The sequence below is a fragment of the Chrysochloris asiatica genome, unplaced genomic scaffold (genome assembly GCF_000296735.1).
Source record: "Chrysochloris asiatica unplaced genomic scaffold, ChrAsi1.0 scaffold00374, whole genome shotgun sequence".
Lineage (NCBI taxonomy): Eukaryota > Metazoa > Chordata > Mammalia > Afrosoricida > Chrysochloridae > Chrysochloris > Chrysochloris asiatica.
In genome coordinates, this window is record NW_006408892.1 from 1,064,784 (window position 1) to 1,082,068 (window position 17,285).

Here is a 17,285-nt window from a genome sequence, read left to right on the forward strand (position 1 = left end):
TGCAGACTTTGTGGTTTACAGCCCGATTCATAACCACTATGCTACCAGAGCTCGAGGTAGTAGTCCCTGGAAAAGAATATCATGCTTGGTAAAGTAGAGAGTCAGTGATAAAGAGGAAGACCCCCCCCCCCAACAAGATGGACTGACACAGTGGCTGCTACAATGGGCTCAAATATAACAATTGTGAGGCTGGTTCAGGACCAGACGTGGTTCCATTTTTTTGTGCATAGGGTCGCTAAGAGTTGGAGCCAACTCAATGGCACCTAACAACAACCCACTTGGCGGGACTTACAAAGATGATGACTAGATGGGCCATATTAAGTAAATCACTGCTACTTAATCACAAATGTGCCCGTTGTGCTGCCTTAAGAAGGACCTGTAAGTGCTTTCACCCCATCCTCATGGGCCTTAGTTTCTATATCTGTAAAATGTGACTAAGAAAGAGGCAGAAGAGGAGGGATAACTATTATCTCGTTACACATTAACTATTGTTGTAGTTATTGACGGTTGCAGCTGCCATGGGAAGGACCCCAAAGAGGAGAACATGAAGGAACTGAGGTCTGTAAGTGCCTTCATCGCATCCTCATGGGCCTTAGTTTCTACATCTGTAAACAAGGGATAAGAAAGAGGCCGAAGAGGAGGGATAATCCCCTTTGGACATTAACAATTGTAATTACTTGGTAGTTTCAGGGAATCCACTTTACCCACGAAATGAGGGAGGCTCAGAGAAGTTAGGATTTCTTGACAGGTGCAAATGGTTAAGCGCTGAACTGAAAGATTGGCAGTTCAAACCCACCCAGAGGCACTTCAGGAGAACGGGCTGGTGATCTTCTGGAAAGTCACAACTTTGAAAATCCTACGGAGTAGAGTTCTATTCTGTACACATGGGGTCGCCGTGAGTCAGAATCAACTTGACAGCAATTAACAACAATGGGAAAGTTCAAGGACTTATTGTCATTATCAAAGGCTATCTCTGGGGGCTGCTTGGACATTGAAGTGGACAATCCAGGCCTCCAGAGATTATACGGTGTTTCCTCCAGACTCTTAAAATGCTGAGATTTAGGAGATTTCTATCTGGAATATTCTCTCTCGCTTTCTCTTTCCTTCCCTTCATCCATTTTACTTACAAAGAAATATCTGTTCACTGAGTTAGAAAAAGGAACCCTGGTGAAGCAGTGGTTAAGCACAGGATGGCTAACTGAAAGGTGGGTCATTCAAACTCCACCAGAGGGAGAAAGATGAGGTTGTCTGCTTCTGTGAAGGTTTGCAGCGTCAGAAACATTAAGGAGCTCTTCTACTGTGTCCTAGAGAGTCAGTTTGAGTTGGAATTGACTTGATGAGGGTTTTTGATGAGTTGCTCTGCTAGTGTAGTGGTTACGAATCGGGCTGCGAACTTTAAGGTCAGCAGTTCAAAGCTACCAGCTGTTACGTGGGAGAAAGATGAGGCTTTCTGCTCCCGTAAAGATTTACAGCCTTGGAAACCCTGTACAGGGTCACTATGAGTCGGACCCGACTCCACGGCACACAACAACTCTACTCATAGAGTTGTGAAGTGGCACTGTAGCATAAACACTGAACCTCAAGATCGGTGGGTCAAACTCACAGGCTCCTCTTTGGAAATCCTACCCAGGGTCCCTGTTTGTCAGAACCAACTCAATAATAGCACCACTTAACAACTCTACTCCTGGCAATGGGTTTGGATTTGTGTTTGGATGCCATTTGGGAACAGGGTTTTCTTTGTTATGTTAATGAGATCTCGTAAGTGTAGGGTATGTTTTAAAGGAAGCAATTTTGAGAAACACAGGGAGCAGATTAGGCACAGAAGCAAGAAAGCTCAGATGGGGGAAGAGATAAGCAAGATGCTGAAAAAACATCTCCCTGGTGCCCACTGATAGAGAGCTTCCTCTTCTAACCTCTGAAACTGAAACAATAAAATGTATTTTCCCTAAAGCCACCCACTTACACTATATCTGTTACAGCAGCTCTCTACGTAAGACAGTAAAGGGGAGTAAGAGGGAGACCGTGCCCCAAATTGGAGGGGAATACACGAATGTTCATATAAATCCGTCGAGAAAAAAACAAGAGAGAAATAGGCATAAATACTGAAGGTGAATGATCTATAGGTGGGGTTATAAGTGAGTTTTATTTCCTTCTTCATATTTTTCTATTATTTCCCAATTCTCTAGCGTGAACATATACTTCTTTGTAACTTAAGTGGATGGGGGTGGAGAGAAAGAACATTCTAAATAAGAATCTCATAAATCTCAGTCTTTTGAGGAGCTGGAGGAAACATATTAAGTCCATAACCCCAGATGGCTTGAATCTCGCCCCCTGTGGATACTTGTCGTTAGTTATGATGGTGATGAATTGCCCATGGTTATAATTAGAAATGAAACCAGTTCTTCTCAAAGCCAAAGGCTGCTGTGAATACTCGTAGCAATTGTAAAATTTTCAGGCACTGAAACCCCCGAATCAACTCGATGGCAGTAGGTGGGGTGGGAAAATTCTATATTCAGAAACTGTATTAGGTCGATATGAGTCAGAATCGACTCAACGGCAGTGGGTTTTGGGTGGGATGGGCACTCCTGAAGGAGGGGATTGAATTCACGACTTGACCACAGAGCTGCCTGCCTGCTCCCAGCAAGATGGAGATCAGTATCCTCAGGAAGAGCTCATCCAATGGAGGGCAGCCCCAAGATGTGGGCAGGGCAAAGAGGACCCCTGAACTCTACTTTAATTCTACCACCACTGCATTTCCCATTCTTGCCACCACTCAGAGACCAGCCTAGTGGCCTGGGATTTACTGGGGTGGGGATGAAGGGGTGGAGCATATCTGTGCTTCAGTTTTACCATCGTGAAATGGGCACAATACTAACTGTAAATAATAGGGTGCCCTAAGACCTAAATAAGGTGGTGGTGGTTCCAAGGTAGACTTCTCACTTTCCATGAGGAGCCCAGAGTTCCATCAATAGCCCGGGCCCCCCTACACAGCCACCAGCCATCTGTCTGTGGAGACGCACACGTGTTTGTGATGCTGAGCAGGTTTCAGCAAAGCTTCCAGATTCAGATGGGCTAGAAAGAAAAGCCTGGTGATCCACTTCTGAAACTCAGCCCGTGAAAACCCTCTGGAGCATAGCAGTCTGGTCTCATTGTGCGGGGGGTTTGTCAGGAGTTAAGATTTGCATGTGGAGCTGGACTTGATGGTTCACTGTCTGCAACACTAACAATGATCTGAAGGTTGATCTAATCCCCAAAAACCTCTCAATGTCCTAAATTTCTAAGATTTTTCTGGGCTGGAGGGATAGTATGGACACTAACCCTCAACCAAAGTTTATCTCAGTACTAGATGGAGAAACTGAGGCCTGGGGTGGCTGCAACTTGCAAGAAAATCTCTGAGACTTTCTTCTTCTGGGATCAGAGGGTCACAGAGATTGATTCACATGAGAAATTCTGAGCTTTTGTGGTGCTCTTCTATAAGAGACAGAATGTGTAGGGGGTCACAGAGAGCAGAGGACACATCAACCCAGAGACACCTAAAGACAGAAAACAGTGGCTTCTAGCAACAATTTACACCCACATGCAGAACGCTGTGTTGGTCTTCAGAGACAGCTCCCCTTCACGATTCCCTCTACAACTGAGCATCTGAATGATGGTCTGGGGCTTAAATTTCCCCACTGCAAGTTATCTTGCCCTGAGATGCTCCATGCTTGAACAGAGAAGGAAGGGAAAGGCACTTGGGGGTACATAGCACTCCTTGGGGTGGGTTTCCCCTTCTCCCCCTCCCGCCACATATTGCTACCTCAGAGGCACATTGCAGGTGCTCTGTAAATATCTGATAAATAATGAAATAATAAAGTGATGGCCATGACTTAAGAGTGACCACGGGAATCGCTGGACAAAGAATCTGGCAGGAACTCCCTCCCTATGTGAGGAATGACTCCTAGGAGGACACCCCCAGAGAACTCTCTTAGCAGAGTCGTGGGGTCAGAGCAGACTCCAGCCAGGAGCCTCTGACTTTATCCCGAGATCAGCCTAAAACTAAAGCTTGGTTGTCCCTCACACGGTGGGAGGGTGAGGTCAGGGCCACCCCGAACCTCCTCCTGAGAAGTCCACCTGCTGGGGTCTCTTAGGTGCCAAAGGAGTCCGCCATAGTGTTATCCTCAGAGTTCACAAAAGGATTCCCCACGGTCCTCTGGTTGTCCAGCTGTGGGAGCTGGAGGTGCAGGCTGGTCTTGGGGTTCAGCTCAGTATCAGGTATCTCTGAGGTCTCCCCTTCTAGTGTTGCCTGCTCTTCTTCTTCCTCCTCCTCTGCCTCCTCCAGGGTCAGCTCAAACTGGAATCTGTCAAGACCGCCCCTCTGGGGGCTGCTGGGGGCTAGGGGACTGCGGGGTATCTTGCTCTGGTACCACTCGCGGTTGTCCTCCAGTGTGTCCAGCAGGTCCTGCGCATCCGGATGTACCAGGTCTGCCCACGTCTCCCAAAGCGGGTGAGCAATGTAGTCAATGAAACCCACCTGAGGGGAGAGGTGGGTGCACAGTGAATTTCAATGGACCGGACCAGCCTCCAGGCCCTGACCCTGGCTGTTCCTTCCACCTATAGTATGACTACCCAACTCCTACTCATCCTTCAAAACTCTATTTAAATAACTCCTCTTCTAGGAAAACATCCCTTGCCTCATCTGGGTTCCCCCACCCTGACTCCATAGTAGTCTTTGCCTCTGGACCTGGGACTTCTCCACGGAGGCTGTGTGCTTGTCGCACATGGGGCTAATGTCCAGGCCTATATCGCGTTCACGATCACCCTGTTGGAAGAACTCAGCCATGATGCGGTCGGTCCACTGGCGGTACAGGGGCAGTGGCTTGGTGGGGTTGCTGAGGTCGGCACAGTGCACCAGATTCTGCAGGACCTAGGAAGACAGAGGCTCAGGAAGGCCACCCCAGGCCTGGAATCCCCCTTCCCATTGCCTGATACCATGGGCAACCCATTTTATAGGTGGGAGGACTGAGACCCAGAAAGGGAAAGAGTGGCTAAGACGCAGGCCTGTGATTCTCAGCACTCCATTTCTTCCTTTACAGCACACAGTTGGTGCTTTATAAATGCAGCTAAATGAGGAACTGATCAAACCTGCCCTATTTGCGGCACACCTGTATGCGATCAGAGTAGTTGTCCAGAAGCAGGACACCAAGACTGGCTACCTTCTTGGTCTCCACCATGGTCTTGAGATCAGCCAGCAGGTTCATGTGTTTGGACATGTCTGTGGCCAGCACCTGGGGGCCAGGGGAGGAAACGAGAGACGTGAGGATCTACCACTCCCTCCTCACCTCCTGGATGCCATACTGGCTTCCACTCTCAGCCCTCTGAACCTCAGTGACCTCATCCATGAAATAAATGGTTGTGGGGAGGTTGGGGAGAGGAAACTCAACGCGATTCAGCTGTAAACCTGGGACCCAGAGCTCTCTCGGTCACTAGTCCAGGGCATGCAGCAAATTCAAATCAAACCAGTTGCTGTGGAGGCAATTCTGACTCACGCTGATCCTATGTGTGTCAGAGCAGAACTTCGTACCAGAAGGTTTTCAATAGTTGGCTGACTGGAGGCAGATCTCCAGGCCTTTGTACTGAGATATTCCTGGGTGGACTTAAACCAACTTTTCAGTTATTAGTCCAATACTTAATTGTTTGTGCCACCCAGGGACTCTGGGTACAGAGCAGGTGATCAATAACTGCTTGCTGATTGAATAAGGATCTCTGGTAGCGTAGTGGTTACGAGTCAAGTCTGCTAACCTGAAGGTCAGCAGTTCGAAACAATCAGTGGTTCCATGGGAGAAAGATGAGGCTTTCTGCTCCTGTAAAAATTTACAGCCTCGGAAACCCTATGCAGGGTCTTTATGAGTTAGAACCAACTCCACGGCACACCACCACCAAAAACAACTGAACAAATGAATGAATGAGGCATGAGACCCCAAAATGTCTGGGTGTCCCCTACCCAAAAAATATCAAATGGAAAGATGTGCTTTAAGTTCAGAAAAAAGTTGCACCAGAAGCCTCTGCGTCAACATCGTTGTGTATAAACTGCAGCTGGGATTTGCTGAGCAGGACCAAGCGTCCAGTCTCTCCACCAGGGTTTGGATGGTTACTACACTGATTTCATAGACAAGGAAGCTAGGGTTCAGAAAAGAGACCTGCCCAGATCTGACAGAACCTCTAGCCACACCAAGACCACCTTTACCCCCCTTTGTCCCTGATCCCTCACCATGTCTATGACCATCCTGCGCAGGCTCAGCCGCTGTTTGGCACTGAGGTTCTGAAAGATGTCACAGTTCTCTGTCTGCAATAGCTTGAAGCCCACAGCCAGATGGTGGTTCTCCAGCACGGACACGTCATTGTACATGAGCGCAAGCTCGGAGTCTGTAGGGAGGCTGAGAGTCTTGAGACCCACCCACCTAATCCACCCACCCAAAGGCAGGTTTGGGGAATTCTTGGCAAACTCTTACACATGCATTAAAGCCCCAACTCAAATGCTTCTTCCTTTAGAAGACTTCCAGAATTCTGTTCTTTCCTTTCCCCCTGCTCTAACTCAGTGGAACTGGGGGTGTCTGTTTGGTTTTGCTTCCCTGAGACTTGGGGTTTCTTAGGTCCCATAAAGAGCAGAGGGTAAGGTAACTCACTGGTGTTGATCAGAAACTGATTGGAGACCCCAGGATGGTCTACATCATGAATAGCACTTGCAAAGATGGCAGCCAGGATTTCCATGTCTGTGAACACGGCCTGGGTAGGCACAGGGCACGAGAGGTAAGGGGCAGGCTCTCTGTACCAACCTGGCCACAGCAGCTGGCAGGGTCATACCTCGAGGGCAGGTGTGGCCAGCAACACGTGTGTCGATTGTACTACGTCAGCAGCATGTAGGCTGTTGTGGTAAGCCACGTCAGCATGGTAGTGGCCCTCCAGCGTCAGCAGGTAGGTGACGAATGTGTCCGCTGGGATCTGGAATGTCTTGAGCAGGTCCCGCTCCTGGTCCATTACAGGCCCCAGGTCAGGAGCTCAGCCTTGGGGTGGTGGCACACACAGTTTCCACTCCTCCTAAACTTTTATCAGTTCCTCAAATATTCCCCCCACTCCAAGATGCCCACCCTGTTCTCCCTATCTCTGTTCTTCCCCTTTGGCCCGGACCTCACCCTACAGGGCTAGGGGTGTCTGTGTCTAGCTGTTCCCTCCAGACTAGGTCTCTTCAGTGTCAATCCCAGGGTTGAGGCTTACTGACAAGGAATTTGTTCAACTTAGCAAACTCTTATTCATCTTTCAAAACCCTATGCAAATGACCCCATTGAGGAGTATCAGGGAGGGACTGAAAAATGAATGTCCCCTGAGGTCTGGGGGCAGGAATATGATCCCTGGGAGTCACATTGGAAGTCAAGCATTGGAGAGGTACCCGGAAGATGCTGAACATGATGGCTGTGAGGGGCTGGTTTCCACTTAGCTCTGCCACCTTGAACACGTCAAGCCCCCATTTGTTAGTGTCTTCCAGCTCCTAAAATGGGAAGGACTGAAGCTTAACCCCAGGCCCTGGAGCCTCAATCCCAAATCCCACATTGGGCCCTACCTGCCCAGTATACAAGTGGGCAAACTGAGGCCTGAGATGGGGCATCTAAATGGAACTAGGGTTCAAATCCAGGTCTTAGTGTTCCCCTTGGAGACTCACCTTGGCCAATTGTCCCTCCTGGTCAGTCTGGACACCAAATCGAGGAACAGTGGCAGCAGAGAGACTGACATTGTGTGGAAGCTCACGCAAGCCACTGATCTGAGACATGGGCTGAGGGCGGTCCGTGGGGGTCACCCTGGGCAACTCCACCACCGTCTGCTGGTCTGTAGGTGGGGCAGGTGGAGCTCAGAGGAGCTGATTTGCCTTAGGATCATCCTAACATGGCCTCAGGTCCTAGACCTTAACTCAGGAACAACCTATTTCCTTTTTTACCTGGACCAAAGGAAGCTCAGAGCAAAGTCCCTGTCTGGCCTGCAACTATCTCTTTCTCCCATCCCTGGCCCATCTCAGTGACCCCCCTTCTATTAGGCATGACCCCTAATATCTGGGGGTCATCATCTTCCTTCAAGCAATACTTTCTATGCCCCAAGCTGAAGATCCAGGTGTCTGGTACCCTCTATCCATTCATGGCAAGCTTCTGTTTATGCTTCAAAACCCTAGCTTAAGTGTCCCCTCCTCCTGGAAATTCTACCCATTCCACCTTTTGATTCAGCTCTGACCCACAGGGCTGACAGTGCCTGTATCTGGCTGTCTTCCTCAGACTGGGGTCTCCTCCGGGCCCAGGCCCAAAGTAGAGGCTTTTTAGGGGTCCTGACATTCCTTGAAAGGTCTGTAATGAAACTTTCTTCCATGTCTTCTTTTCCGTTTCTTCATTCTATCTCTACACATTTGCCTAGGTAGTGATCTACCACAACTCACCCAGAAAGGTCCTAGAGATGTATTCGGACACCTGGTTCCCAGAGCGGCTGGTTTCCGACAGGTGGCTCAACTCACGGTTTAGCATCCGCTTGAACTGAAGGGGAGGGGCGGACAGTGAGAGTGGGGGCGCTGTGTGTAGAGGCAGGCCCCCTCCCCTTGACTGTCTGGCCACACTTACCTTGTTGGAGGCCATTTCTCCCACCGAATGCTGTGTCTGCAGTGTCTCTAGCTGGTCCAGGCACCAGTCCAATTCGTCCAGTGTCTCCAATGCCAACTTCTGCCCAGTGTCCTCTGGGAAGCCAGTGCGTCAGGAGCTTGCTCAGCAGCCCCATCCCCAAGTAGGGACCCCCATGGGTCCCTGCTGGGAGTCTCTCCCAGGAGTCACTCGGGACTCCAAGATCCAAATTCCAGATTTATCCCTAAGTGGCTGTGTCTCTGCTCCTCCTGGGCTTCCACCTTCCCATTTGTAATATGGATGTAGGGGCACCATTCCCAGGGGGTATTTTTTGGAGGCTACAATTAAGGCTCATGGGCTGGGGAGGTCCTTAGCGAGGGACGTTCACAACTGTGTGTGGTGGGGAGAGGGATTACCTGTGGGTGGAGGGAGCTGACTGCCAGATGCGGGGTTCCCTCCAGATGCCCACCTGTGAGACAGTCAGCCCTAAGTCCTCCAGGCCTCTCCCTTCAGTGTCCTACCAGGATGCTCCAGAGTCCCAGCTCTACTCCTGCCCCACTCCCACTTCCACCCCACGTACCTGGTGGCCCTGCCCCTCTCATCCTGGCCTCGCCCCATCCTTTACTTACTTTGCGGTCCAGCGGCCTTGCAGGTTGGTGAAAGATGCCACATTGCTCCGAACCGTCCGCAGACTGGCCAGGACCTGGCGGGAGGAAGTGGTCAGCGCCACGGCAGGAGGAGTCAGCTCCATTTGCGTGGCTTTCAAATAGAGGGGTGGGTATACCCACCTGGGCAAAGGGCGTCACAATCATGTCCTCTCCGTGTCTGCAGGGAGACAGGTGATCAGAGACGGGGACAAAGATCAGATCGATCCCACTTTCCAGCTTCTACCTACGCTGGACTGCAAAGTCAGTTTAAACCACAAGGTTGGCAGTTCAAGCTCACCAGCTACTCCCTGGAAACCCTATACAGAGTTGCTATGGGTCGGAACTGACTCAAAAGCACTTAATAACAACAACCTACCCTGGACTGCAAACCACAAGGTGGCAGTTCAAACCCACCAGCTCCTCAGAAACTCTATACAGGGTTGCTATGCAACTCGATGGTACTTAACAACAACAACCTGCACCATGCCATCTGCTGAGGGTTCTCTCCCTGCGGAACTGCCCATTGGGTACTTTGTGGCCCTGGGCTCCCCCTCAGTCAACAATCCCATGTGACCAATCACTCAGTTTATCTCCTTCTCATAAAAAGGGAAATTGTCTACTAGAGGCAGCAGAAACTACAGAATCAAGGCATAGTTCCCTTTTGACTGTACCTATAAGGATGCGCCAATCAAATTGTTTTGTTGTTGTTAATTGGCCTTAATATTTCTGATACCTAGTCTCCCCAGGAGCTCTTGTAGTGGTTATGAATCGGGCTGCAAACCACAAGGTAAGCAGTTCAAAACTACCAGCTGTTCCGCGGGAGAAAGATGAGGTGTTCTGCTCCTGTAAAGATTTACAGCCTCGGAAACCCTGTACAGGGTCACTATGATTTGGAACCGACTCCATGGCACACAGCCACCACCAATCTCCCCTGGAATTCTGGTGTGGTGCTGTAGGATCAGCACTGGACTTTGAACCACAAGGTCGGCAGTTCAAACCCACCAGGTGCTCCTTGAAAACCCTATACAGGGTCGCTATGAGTTGGAGTTGACTTGATGACACTTGACAACAAAAACAACAAAATATCCCCTAGGGAGCTCTGGTAGCATAGTGGGTTACGAGCTGGGCTGCTAACTGCAAGGTCAGCAGTTCAAATCAACCAGCTGCTCCATAGGAGAAAGATGAGACTTTCTGCTCCCATAAAGATTTATAGCTCAGAATCCCTATACAGGGTTACCATAAGTCAGAACCGACTCCATGGCACATAACTCCCATCACCAGTCTCCCCTAGCTCTATCCCAACCTAAAACTGAGCAGAGAAGCTCTTCTTAGATCATTCGATGAGTTACTTGCCTGACAAACTCCTATTAAAACTTTAAAGTCCAGATCAAATGGTCACTTGAGGTAGGGCTGCTGAATAGAGCAATAAGAGAAGGAGAGAGGAAAAGGGGGTGGCATTCCACCAGCCCAGTACTCACAGGTCACTGGCCACGGAGGAGTTCCTGGACATAGGCTTGGGTGAGAGCTCATAGTCGCTGTCTGAGCGGTACAGGAAGGACTCCCGCCGCTGGCTGTGCAGGGCAGAGGTCTGGCTGGCCCGGCCCAGGCCTGCGCTGGCCGGAGGGTCCAAGGCACTCCTTCCGCACGAGAGCCCATTTTCCAAGTCAAAGCTAGAGGCAGAGGAGATGTGGTCAGAGCCGAGCGTCCTGGCATCCGAGTGTCCAGTCAAGGGTCTTGTTCTCTCTGGAACCATGGGAATATAAAGCTGGTTTGTCCACCTGAAGCCCCCACGCCTGAGGGCAAGGATTGGGAACCCATGTTACAAAGAAGGAAACTGAATCCTAGGCTGCACTATGAACCACCATCCTTCCTGGCTCCCCAGAGCTCCAGGGATACGCGCTGCCTGGAGAGGTCCCACCCTCAGCCCCCTGGCCCCGTTTCAGGGCCATAACCCCGCCCACAACCTACTCGTTACGTTTTTTTGGCTACAGGACCACGCCCCCAGGCAACCAGGCCACGCCCTCATTCCAGAGGATCACCTCCTTTCTACCTCAAGGCACGGGCTGTGCCCTCTGCCCAGTCTCCTGCTTACTCATCCTGTAGGGTCCTAAGGTCCCTCCTCTAGCAATGCCCCTTCTAGCTTTCCCAGTCCTGTACCTCCCTCTAACCACATCCTGACGAGGCAGGATAGTCGATGCGCCCACCTTGGGTCAGAGGTTAAGGGGTAAAGGGTGTGGGCAGATGTGGAGAGGGGCGCGGAGGGGAGAAAGGCTGACTGTGTCACCAACTCTTGAGAAGAAAGTTTGGCGTAAGAGGTAGAGACAGGGAGACACCAGAGGTGCCCAAGACTCTAGTCTCTTGACCAAGGACCAGCGTCCACCTGGTCCCCTGTCCATCAGGGTCAGCTCTACGCAGGTCCAGGTTCGGGCAATTTAGGATGAGATCGGACTTTTTCGGCTATGTCCGGCCAGCCTCGCTCCGGAGGCTTCAAGCAGGTTTGGGCGGTGCTCGGGAGAGGTCGGGCATATTCGGCTGAGTCCGGCCGCGCTCGGGTAGGTTCGGACGTGCTCGGCTGAGTCTGGTTGTGTTCGGCTGCCAAGAAGGTTTCTTGACTCTAAGCTCCGGTAGCGCGGTGGTGGTGGTTATGTGCCGTTACTCATAGCTGTACAGGGTTTCCAAGGCTGTAAATCTCTACCGGAGCAGAAAGCCTCATCTTTCTCCCGCGGAACAGCTAGCTGGTAGTTTCGAACTGCTGATCTTAAAGTTCGCAGCCCGATTCGTAACCACTACGCTACCAGAGCTCCTTACGAATCTGGCGGCTAACCTCAGGGTCAGCAGTTCGAAACTACCAGCTGTTCCCCAGGAGAAAGATGAGGCTTTCTGCTCTCGTAGAGATTTACAGCCTTGGAAACCCTGGACAGGGTCGCTATGAGTCGGAACCCACTCCACGGCATACATCCACCACCACCAAGCCCCTCACAGCTTGTCCCCTACTCGGAGACACCAGGAGAGCAGGGTTTCTTAAAACTTCCAGACCGGATGGGTGGGGGGACGAGGGAGGAGAAGGCAGGGGGAAGGGGGAGAAACGCCCAGAGGGGTAGAGCAGCAGTGACAGATGCTACCAGATCTGCGTTCCAAGGGGGATGTCTGGAGGTGATGACACCATACACCTCCTTTCACCTCCTCCAAAGCCTTCTGGGAAAGCTCCTCTATGGACAATTGAGGAAACAGACTACAGCGGTCTCAGGGTCCAGAGTTCAAATCCATATCCCGGGCGCAGAGGGTTAAGACGCCTGGGCTAGCGGAGGGAGCTGTTTTTCTTTCTGCTCTAAACATAGCCGGGAGCGGCGAGGTCAGGCCGGCGGTTCCATGACGTGGACTGCGAGGGGCGAGGTTGCCGGGCTGTGGGAATAGCGCGGCTGCCCATTGATCAGACAGGTAAACTGAGGCACGGAGGTACTTTGGAAGTCCAGGCTGCAGACCTAGGCTCGAGGCCTGTCCATGACAGGCCAGCTACACGGAACCTCACTTTTTGGAGGTATCTGGGGTAGCTCCCTCGATGTCCCTATGCTCTCTCCGGAGCCTTCCCCAGGGACCCTCTCCAGGTCCGGGAACTCCTCTTTGGGGCAGAAATGGCGTCACCAAGGGACCACGGTCATGAGCCCCGCCTCCAGCTCAGTCACTGATCGGTTGAATTTGGAGAAATTCTCTTTTGTCTCTGAGCGTGCGAAACAGGCGCAGTTGTGGCGCCATTCGAGTGCATGGAGGTCGCCCACGAACCCCACAACCATCCTAAACCTCACCTCAGTCCGAGGTCACAGCTGCTTCCTGCAGGGGCTGAATTCGAACCCGGAGTGGTGCATGGAGTCAGACCTTAAACCCTTAACCCTTACTCTAACCTCTAACGCTTACCCTAACCACTAACCCTTACCCGAATCCTTTTAACCCTCTTTAACCCTAACACTTAACCCCATAACCCTACCCCCAACTCCTAACCCCTTAATTCTTAACCCTGACCCCTAACCTCAACTCTAGTCCCGAAGGATTGTACTGAATGCGCGCGGAGTCCACACTGGTGAATTCTCAGCCCGAAGGCGCACACGTGTCCTAGAACAGCTCTAGAACCCCTGCCTCAAAGGTCCCCATTAAATCAGGACTCAGTGCAAGGTTCCCAGGTCATCTTGTTAGTCCGGTACGTATGGTGGGGAACAGGGAGACCAAGGGGAGCGCTGTCACCCCCATATATGCTGCGAGGGCCAGGAGGAGCCTTGAGCTCTGGTCTCTTCTGGACCACACAGCTGGACAAGGGCAGACAGCTGATCCCAGGCGCACGTCCAGGGGCGGGTGGAGGGAGACAGAGATGGAGAGCGAGACACCGACAGGAATGGCGACAAAGACAGAAATACAGAGAAAGGGAGTGAGGGCAGCGAGGCCAGACCCCTACTGGGTCAAGCTGGCCGGGCTCCTGCCCTTCCGCCCAGCACCGGCCTTATTTCATCTCACCACATCGGATGGGCCACCGTGAAGCGGCGCTGCAAGCGGATGCTCTGGTTCACCAGGAGCTTCCTGAAGAGCCGGGGAGAGCCGCGTGGGGAACCCCGGGGGGAGACGGGTCCGGGACCCGGGGTGGGCTTTGGGGATCCCTGCATCACCGGGATCTGGCGTCTGCTGGACCGCGCAGGGCTGAGGCGAGACCTTTTCTGCACGGTCGAGGGGGCGGGGCCGGGCGGGGACAGGACCGAGGGCACACCCGCCCCGCCTTGCGGCGATAGATCCAGGTCGTTCCCAGCCTCACCTCTTTTCGCGTGGACAAACCGGGAAACTGAGGCACGTGGCTGGGCGCAAATCTCTGCACTCGCTCCCTCTTTAGAGGGCGGCCTCCTTCAGGCTCAGATACTGGTTCTGGGACCTGGTCAACCTCCCCTACTTCCTCCTGCCCTCACTTCCCCCATTATTGCGGCCCGCGGGACTGAAAACTCAGCCAGCCTAGCAGAGTGAGTTGTATTGCGGAAGTCTGCAAAGAGTGGCGCCCGAGAAACCACCGCCCCCAGGCGTCTTCCATGATAGAGTGGCCCAGAGGTAAGCGGAGTTTGTGGAGGAGTTGCTCAGATCTCACGCAGTGTTTCCAACCCCTCTGCCCATTTTCCAGATGGGAAAACTGAGATGCAGAGCCAGGAAAGGCTGCCAGGGAACTACAAATTCTTAATACTTCGTCCGGTGGGGAGACTCAGGCTTGGAGAGAGTTGATCACAGGCAGGAGGTTTCAAGGCAAAGCATGGGGCCGGGATCCTAACTGCGCTCTCCCAGCTCCTTCCCCCACTCAAGTCCCTGCATGACCCCCACCTGCTGTGACATTCCCCAGACCCTGTCTCTGGATCCTTTTGCTGCCTCTTTCGCTGTCTCCGCTGGACAAACATCCGCACTCTGCGCCCCGGCAGGTCTTCCGTCCTGGGAAACCTCATCTTCCTCCTTCATAACCAAGCCAGAAAGGACTGAGAGGCCTGGGAATGGGGGTCTGGTGTCTCCAATTTTTCAGAGGACTGTGCTAGGCACCTTAGCCTTTGAGATGCTGGGATTGGTCTGTCCCTGTTCTGATTTTACTGGGGGTGGGGTGAAGTCAAGAAAGGTGTCCCATGCAACACACCTGTAAAGGCCCACATCACCAGCAGAGGAAACTGAGGTCCACGGAGACTGCACCTCCCAGGTGAGGCCACACAAAAGACTCTGGGCCAATAGTGCCCCCAATTGTTGGATGAGCCCCTGAAGAGGTCACCAGTCTTGGGGTCCCCAGACAAATGCTTTTTGGATCCTACATTCTGGAGATGGGCTCCCACACTGCCGGCATTCCTGGGGTGCTCAGAACTGTGTAAGTGGAGCACCCTGAGGAGGAAACCCCCATTCTCCCTGGATCTCTCATCCACATTAAGGTGGAAAACATTGTCCGTATTTTACAAATAAGGAAACGAGCATTATAGAGAGTTTGCGCCATCCGAGAGGCTGGAGAGCCTCAGGGGTCCAGCAAGGACCTCCATCCTAACCCTCCAGTCCTGCAACCTGGGGGAAATTAGACCTCCTTGTCCCCAAGACAAAAATCCTGTCTGCCCCTGCTGTAACTGGACCTAATTATAGACCATCCCAAGGGGACTGAGGCCAACAGGATTGGCCTGGTGGAGAAGCCAGAGCTGGGGTCTAAGGAGCCCCAAGGGCATTCCAGCCCTGTGTGAGGGGTTCACAATGGCTCCCTGTCTTCAAGGAGGAACTGAGGCAGAGAGCAGTTCAGTCATTTCTCTGGAGTCCCAGATATTAGACATTAAATGGAAGATTATGAGTAAATATTATACAACAGAGCATGGCCGGATCTGGCACTGAGCTGAGAACTGTACTTGTAAAAGTCATCTGGCTTCTCAAACAACCTTAAAGGGTGGTGACTACTAGTTCCGGTTTGCAAATGGAGCCCCTGAGTGACACAAGCAGTTTCCAATCAGTTGCTAACTTAAAAGTTGGTAGCGCAAATCCATCCTGTGGTGAGGTGAAAGAAAGGTCTGGTGATCTGCATACAACCAGGAGAATCCCTATGGAGTAGTCTTCTCTGTCCCACATAGGGTCTGCATGAAGAATAGACTAGATGGCAAAGAATTGGTTTTGTTTGTTTGGTTTTGCAGATGTAGAGATGTTGGTAGGTCACCTGCCTGAGGCTACACATTCACTAGGGAAGTAGCTGGATCTTTCTACCCATGGCCCCTCAGACTGTGTCCGTCCCTACTTAAAACTGACATCAATATTTTAGTAATCACTTTAATATGAATGTTACATTAATAGAGTTCACCTTAAATTTTTAATAAACAGTCTTAGCAGTAACATGTACTAGTTGCCTTTCGATGGAGAAACAGACAGAGAGAGGAAGTCACAGTTGGATTTAGTATTGGAGGCCTGGCCAGCTTGCCCCTGGGAAGTCCTGAGCCATGCCAGGAAAGGAGCTAGGGCTGAATGAGAAGTGGGCAAGAGAACCCCCACCCCAACTCTGTCCCTGTGTGTTGTGTGAGCTGAATTTCCTCCACTGTGTCTCTAGCTTGAGCCAGCAACTTTCCTTTCTGCCACTAAGTGGCGCCAGGAAAACAGAAGGTGGGTAGTGAACCCCATTTTACAAATGAGGAAACGAGGCCCTGAAAGGAAAGATGAGTTGTCCAAGTCCACATGGAGGGTTGGGCAGAACGAGAAGGGCTGGCTGAGTGCTTTCTCCCACCCAGTCATGGAGATGCTCACCCTGCTTTGCACCAGAACCTCGCATGGCTCTCCATTGCCCTTAGATTCAAATCCACCCTCACCTGAGCTCCTTGTGACCCAACCTCCGAGCCTCTTCTCTGACCACCACCCCTTTGTTCCCTCTGCTTCAGCCTTTCCCCACCTTGTTGTGTTCCTTGAAACAGCCAGGCTTTTTTTCACCCCTGAGTCTCACTTTCAGGTCTTAGTTCCAGGGCCACCCTCTCCAGGAAGCCTTCCCTGACCAGCCAATGAATCCCTCTCAAAACACCCTCTCATCATGCTAAAAGTTTCCTATTATTGTTGTAGTTATGGGTCCTGTCCACCTTGCCCAACAGCCTGTGAGAACAATATCAGGTCTACCTTCCTTCCCACTGTTTTCTCCACACCAGGCACATAGTAGGTGTTCAGTAAGTACATGTGGAATGAAGAGACTGGCCCATCGAACACAGATGGCCACAGGCAGATGCTCATAGCCTCCCAGACCCACAGATCTGCCCTGGGGAGGGGACAAGATTGGACACAATCTCACCAGGCCCCGTCCCCCCAGCCAAACCCGGTGTTCGCTAACTATAAGAAGCAGAGATTCCTACTGGCATCTCTCTGTCACTCACAAACACAGCAGGTGGTGTTGAGTCCCAAAGTCAAACTCAAGTTCCCCCCTGGACTGGCTGCTAACTCCCCTCAGCACACATAGGCACAGAAGGGACACACACACACAAACACACGCACACGTACATGCTTGCAC

The 17,285-nt window shown here is 51.8% G+C and overlaps 1 protein-coding gene across 1 annotated transcript in view; it reads right to left on the minus strand.

Annotated features, from left to right (window-relative positions):
* Positions 1 to 4,126: 4,126 nt before the first annotated feature.
* The window catches only part of PDE4C (phosphodiesterase 4C, cAMP-specific), a 14,835-nt gene continuing 1,676 nt past the window's right edge, over positions 4,127 to 17,285 (minus strand). The window contains exons 2-15 of the mRNA XM_006876331.1: positions 10,756 to 10,947; positions 9,419 to 9,455; positions 9,260 to 9,333; positions 9,047 to 9,099; positions 8,634 to 8,746; positions 8,456 to 8,549; positions 7,697 to 7,860; positions 7,427 to 7,525; positions 6,844 to 7,008; positions 6,666 to 6,765; positions 6,251 to 6,405; positions 5,145 to 5,267; positions 4,724 to 4,906; positions 4,127 to 4,513 (exon numbers count right to left, since the gene is read on the minus strand). Coding sequence (XP_006876393.1) covers positions 4,127 to 4,513; positions 4,724 to 4,906; positions 5,145 to 5,267; positions 6,251 to 6,405; positions 6,666 to 6,765; positions 6,844 to 7,008; positions 7,427 to 7,525; positions 7,697 to 7,860; positions 8,456 to 8,549; positions 8,634 to 8,746; positions 9,047 to 9,099; positions 9,260 to 9,333; positions 9,419 to 9,455; positions 10,756 to 10,947 — 1,939 coding nt within the window. The remainder of the gene's footprint in view (positions 4,514 to 4,723; positions 4,907 to 5,144; positions 5,268 to 6,250; positions 6,406 to 6,665; positions 6,766 to 6,843; positions 7,009 to 7,426; positions 7,526 to 7,696; positions 7,861 to 8,455; positions 8,550 to 8,633; positions 8,747 to 9,046; positions 9,100 to 9,259; positions 9,334 to 9,418; positions 9,456 to 10,755; positions 10,948 to 17,285) is intronic.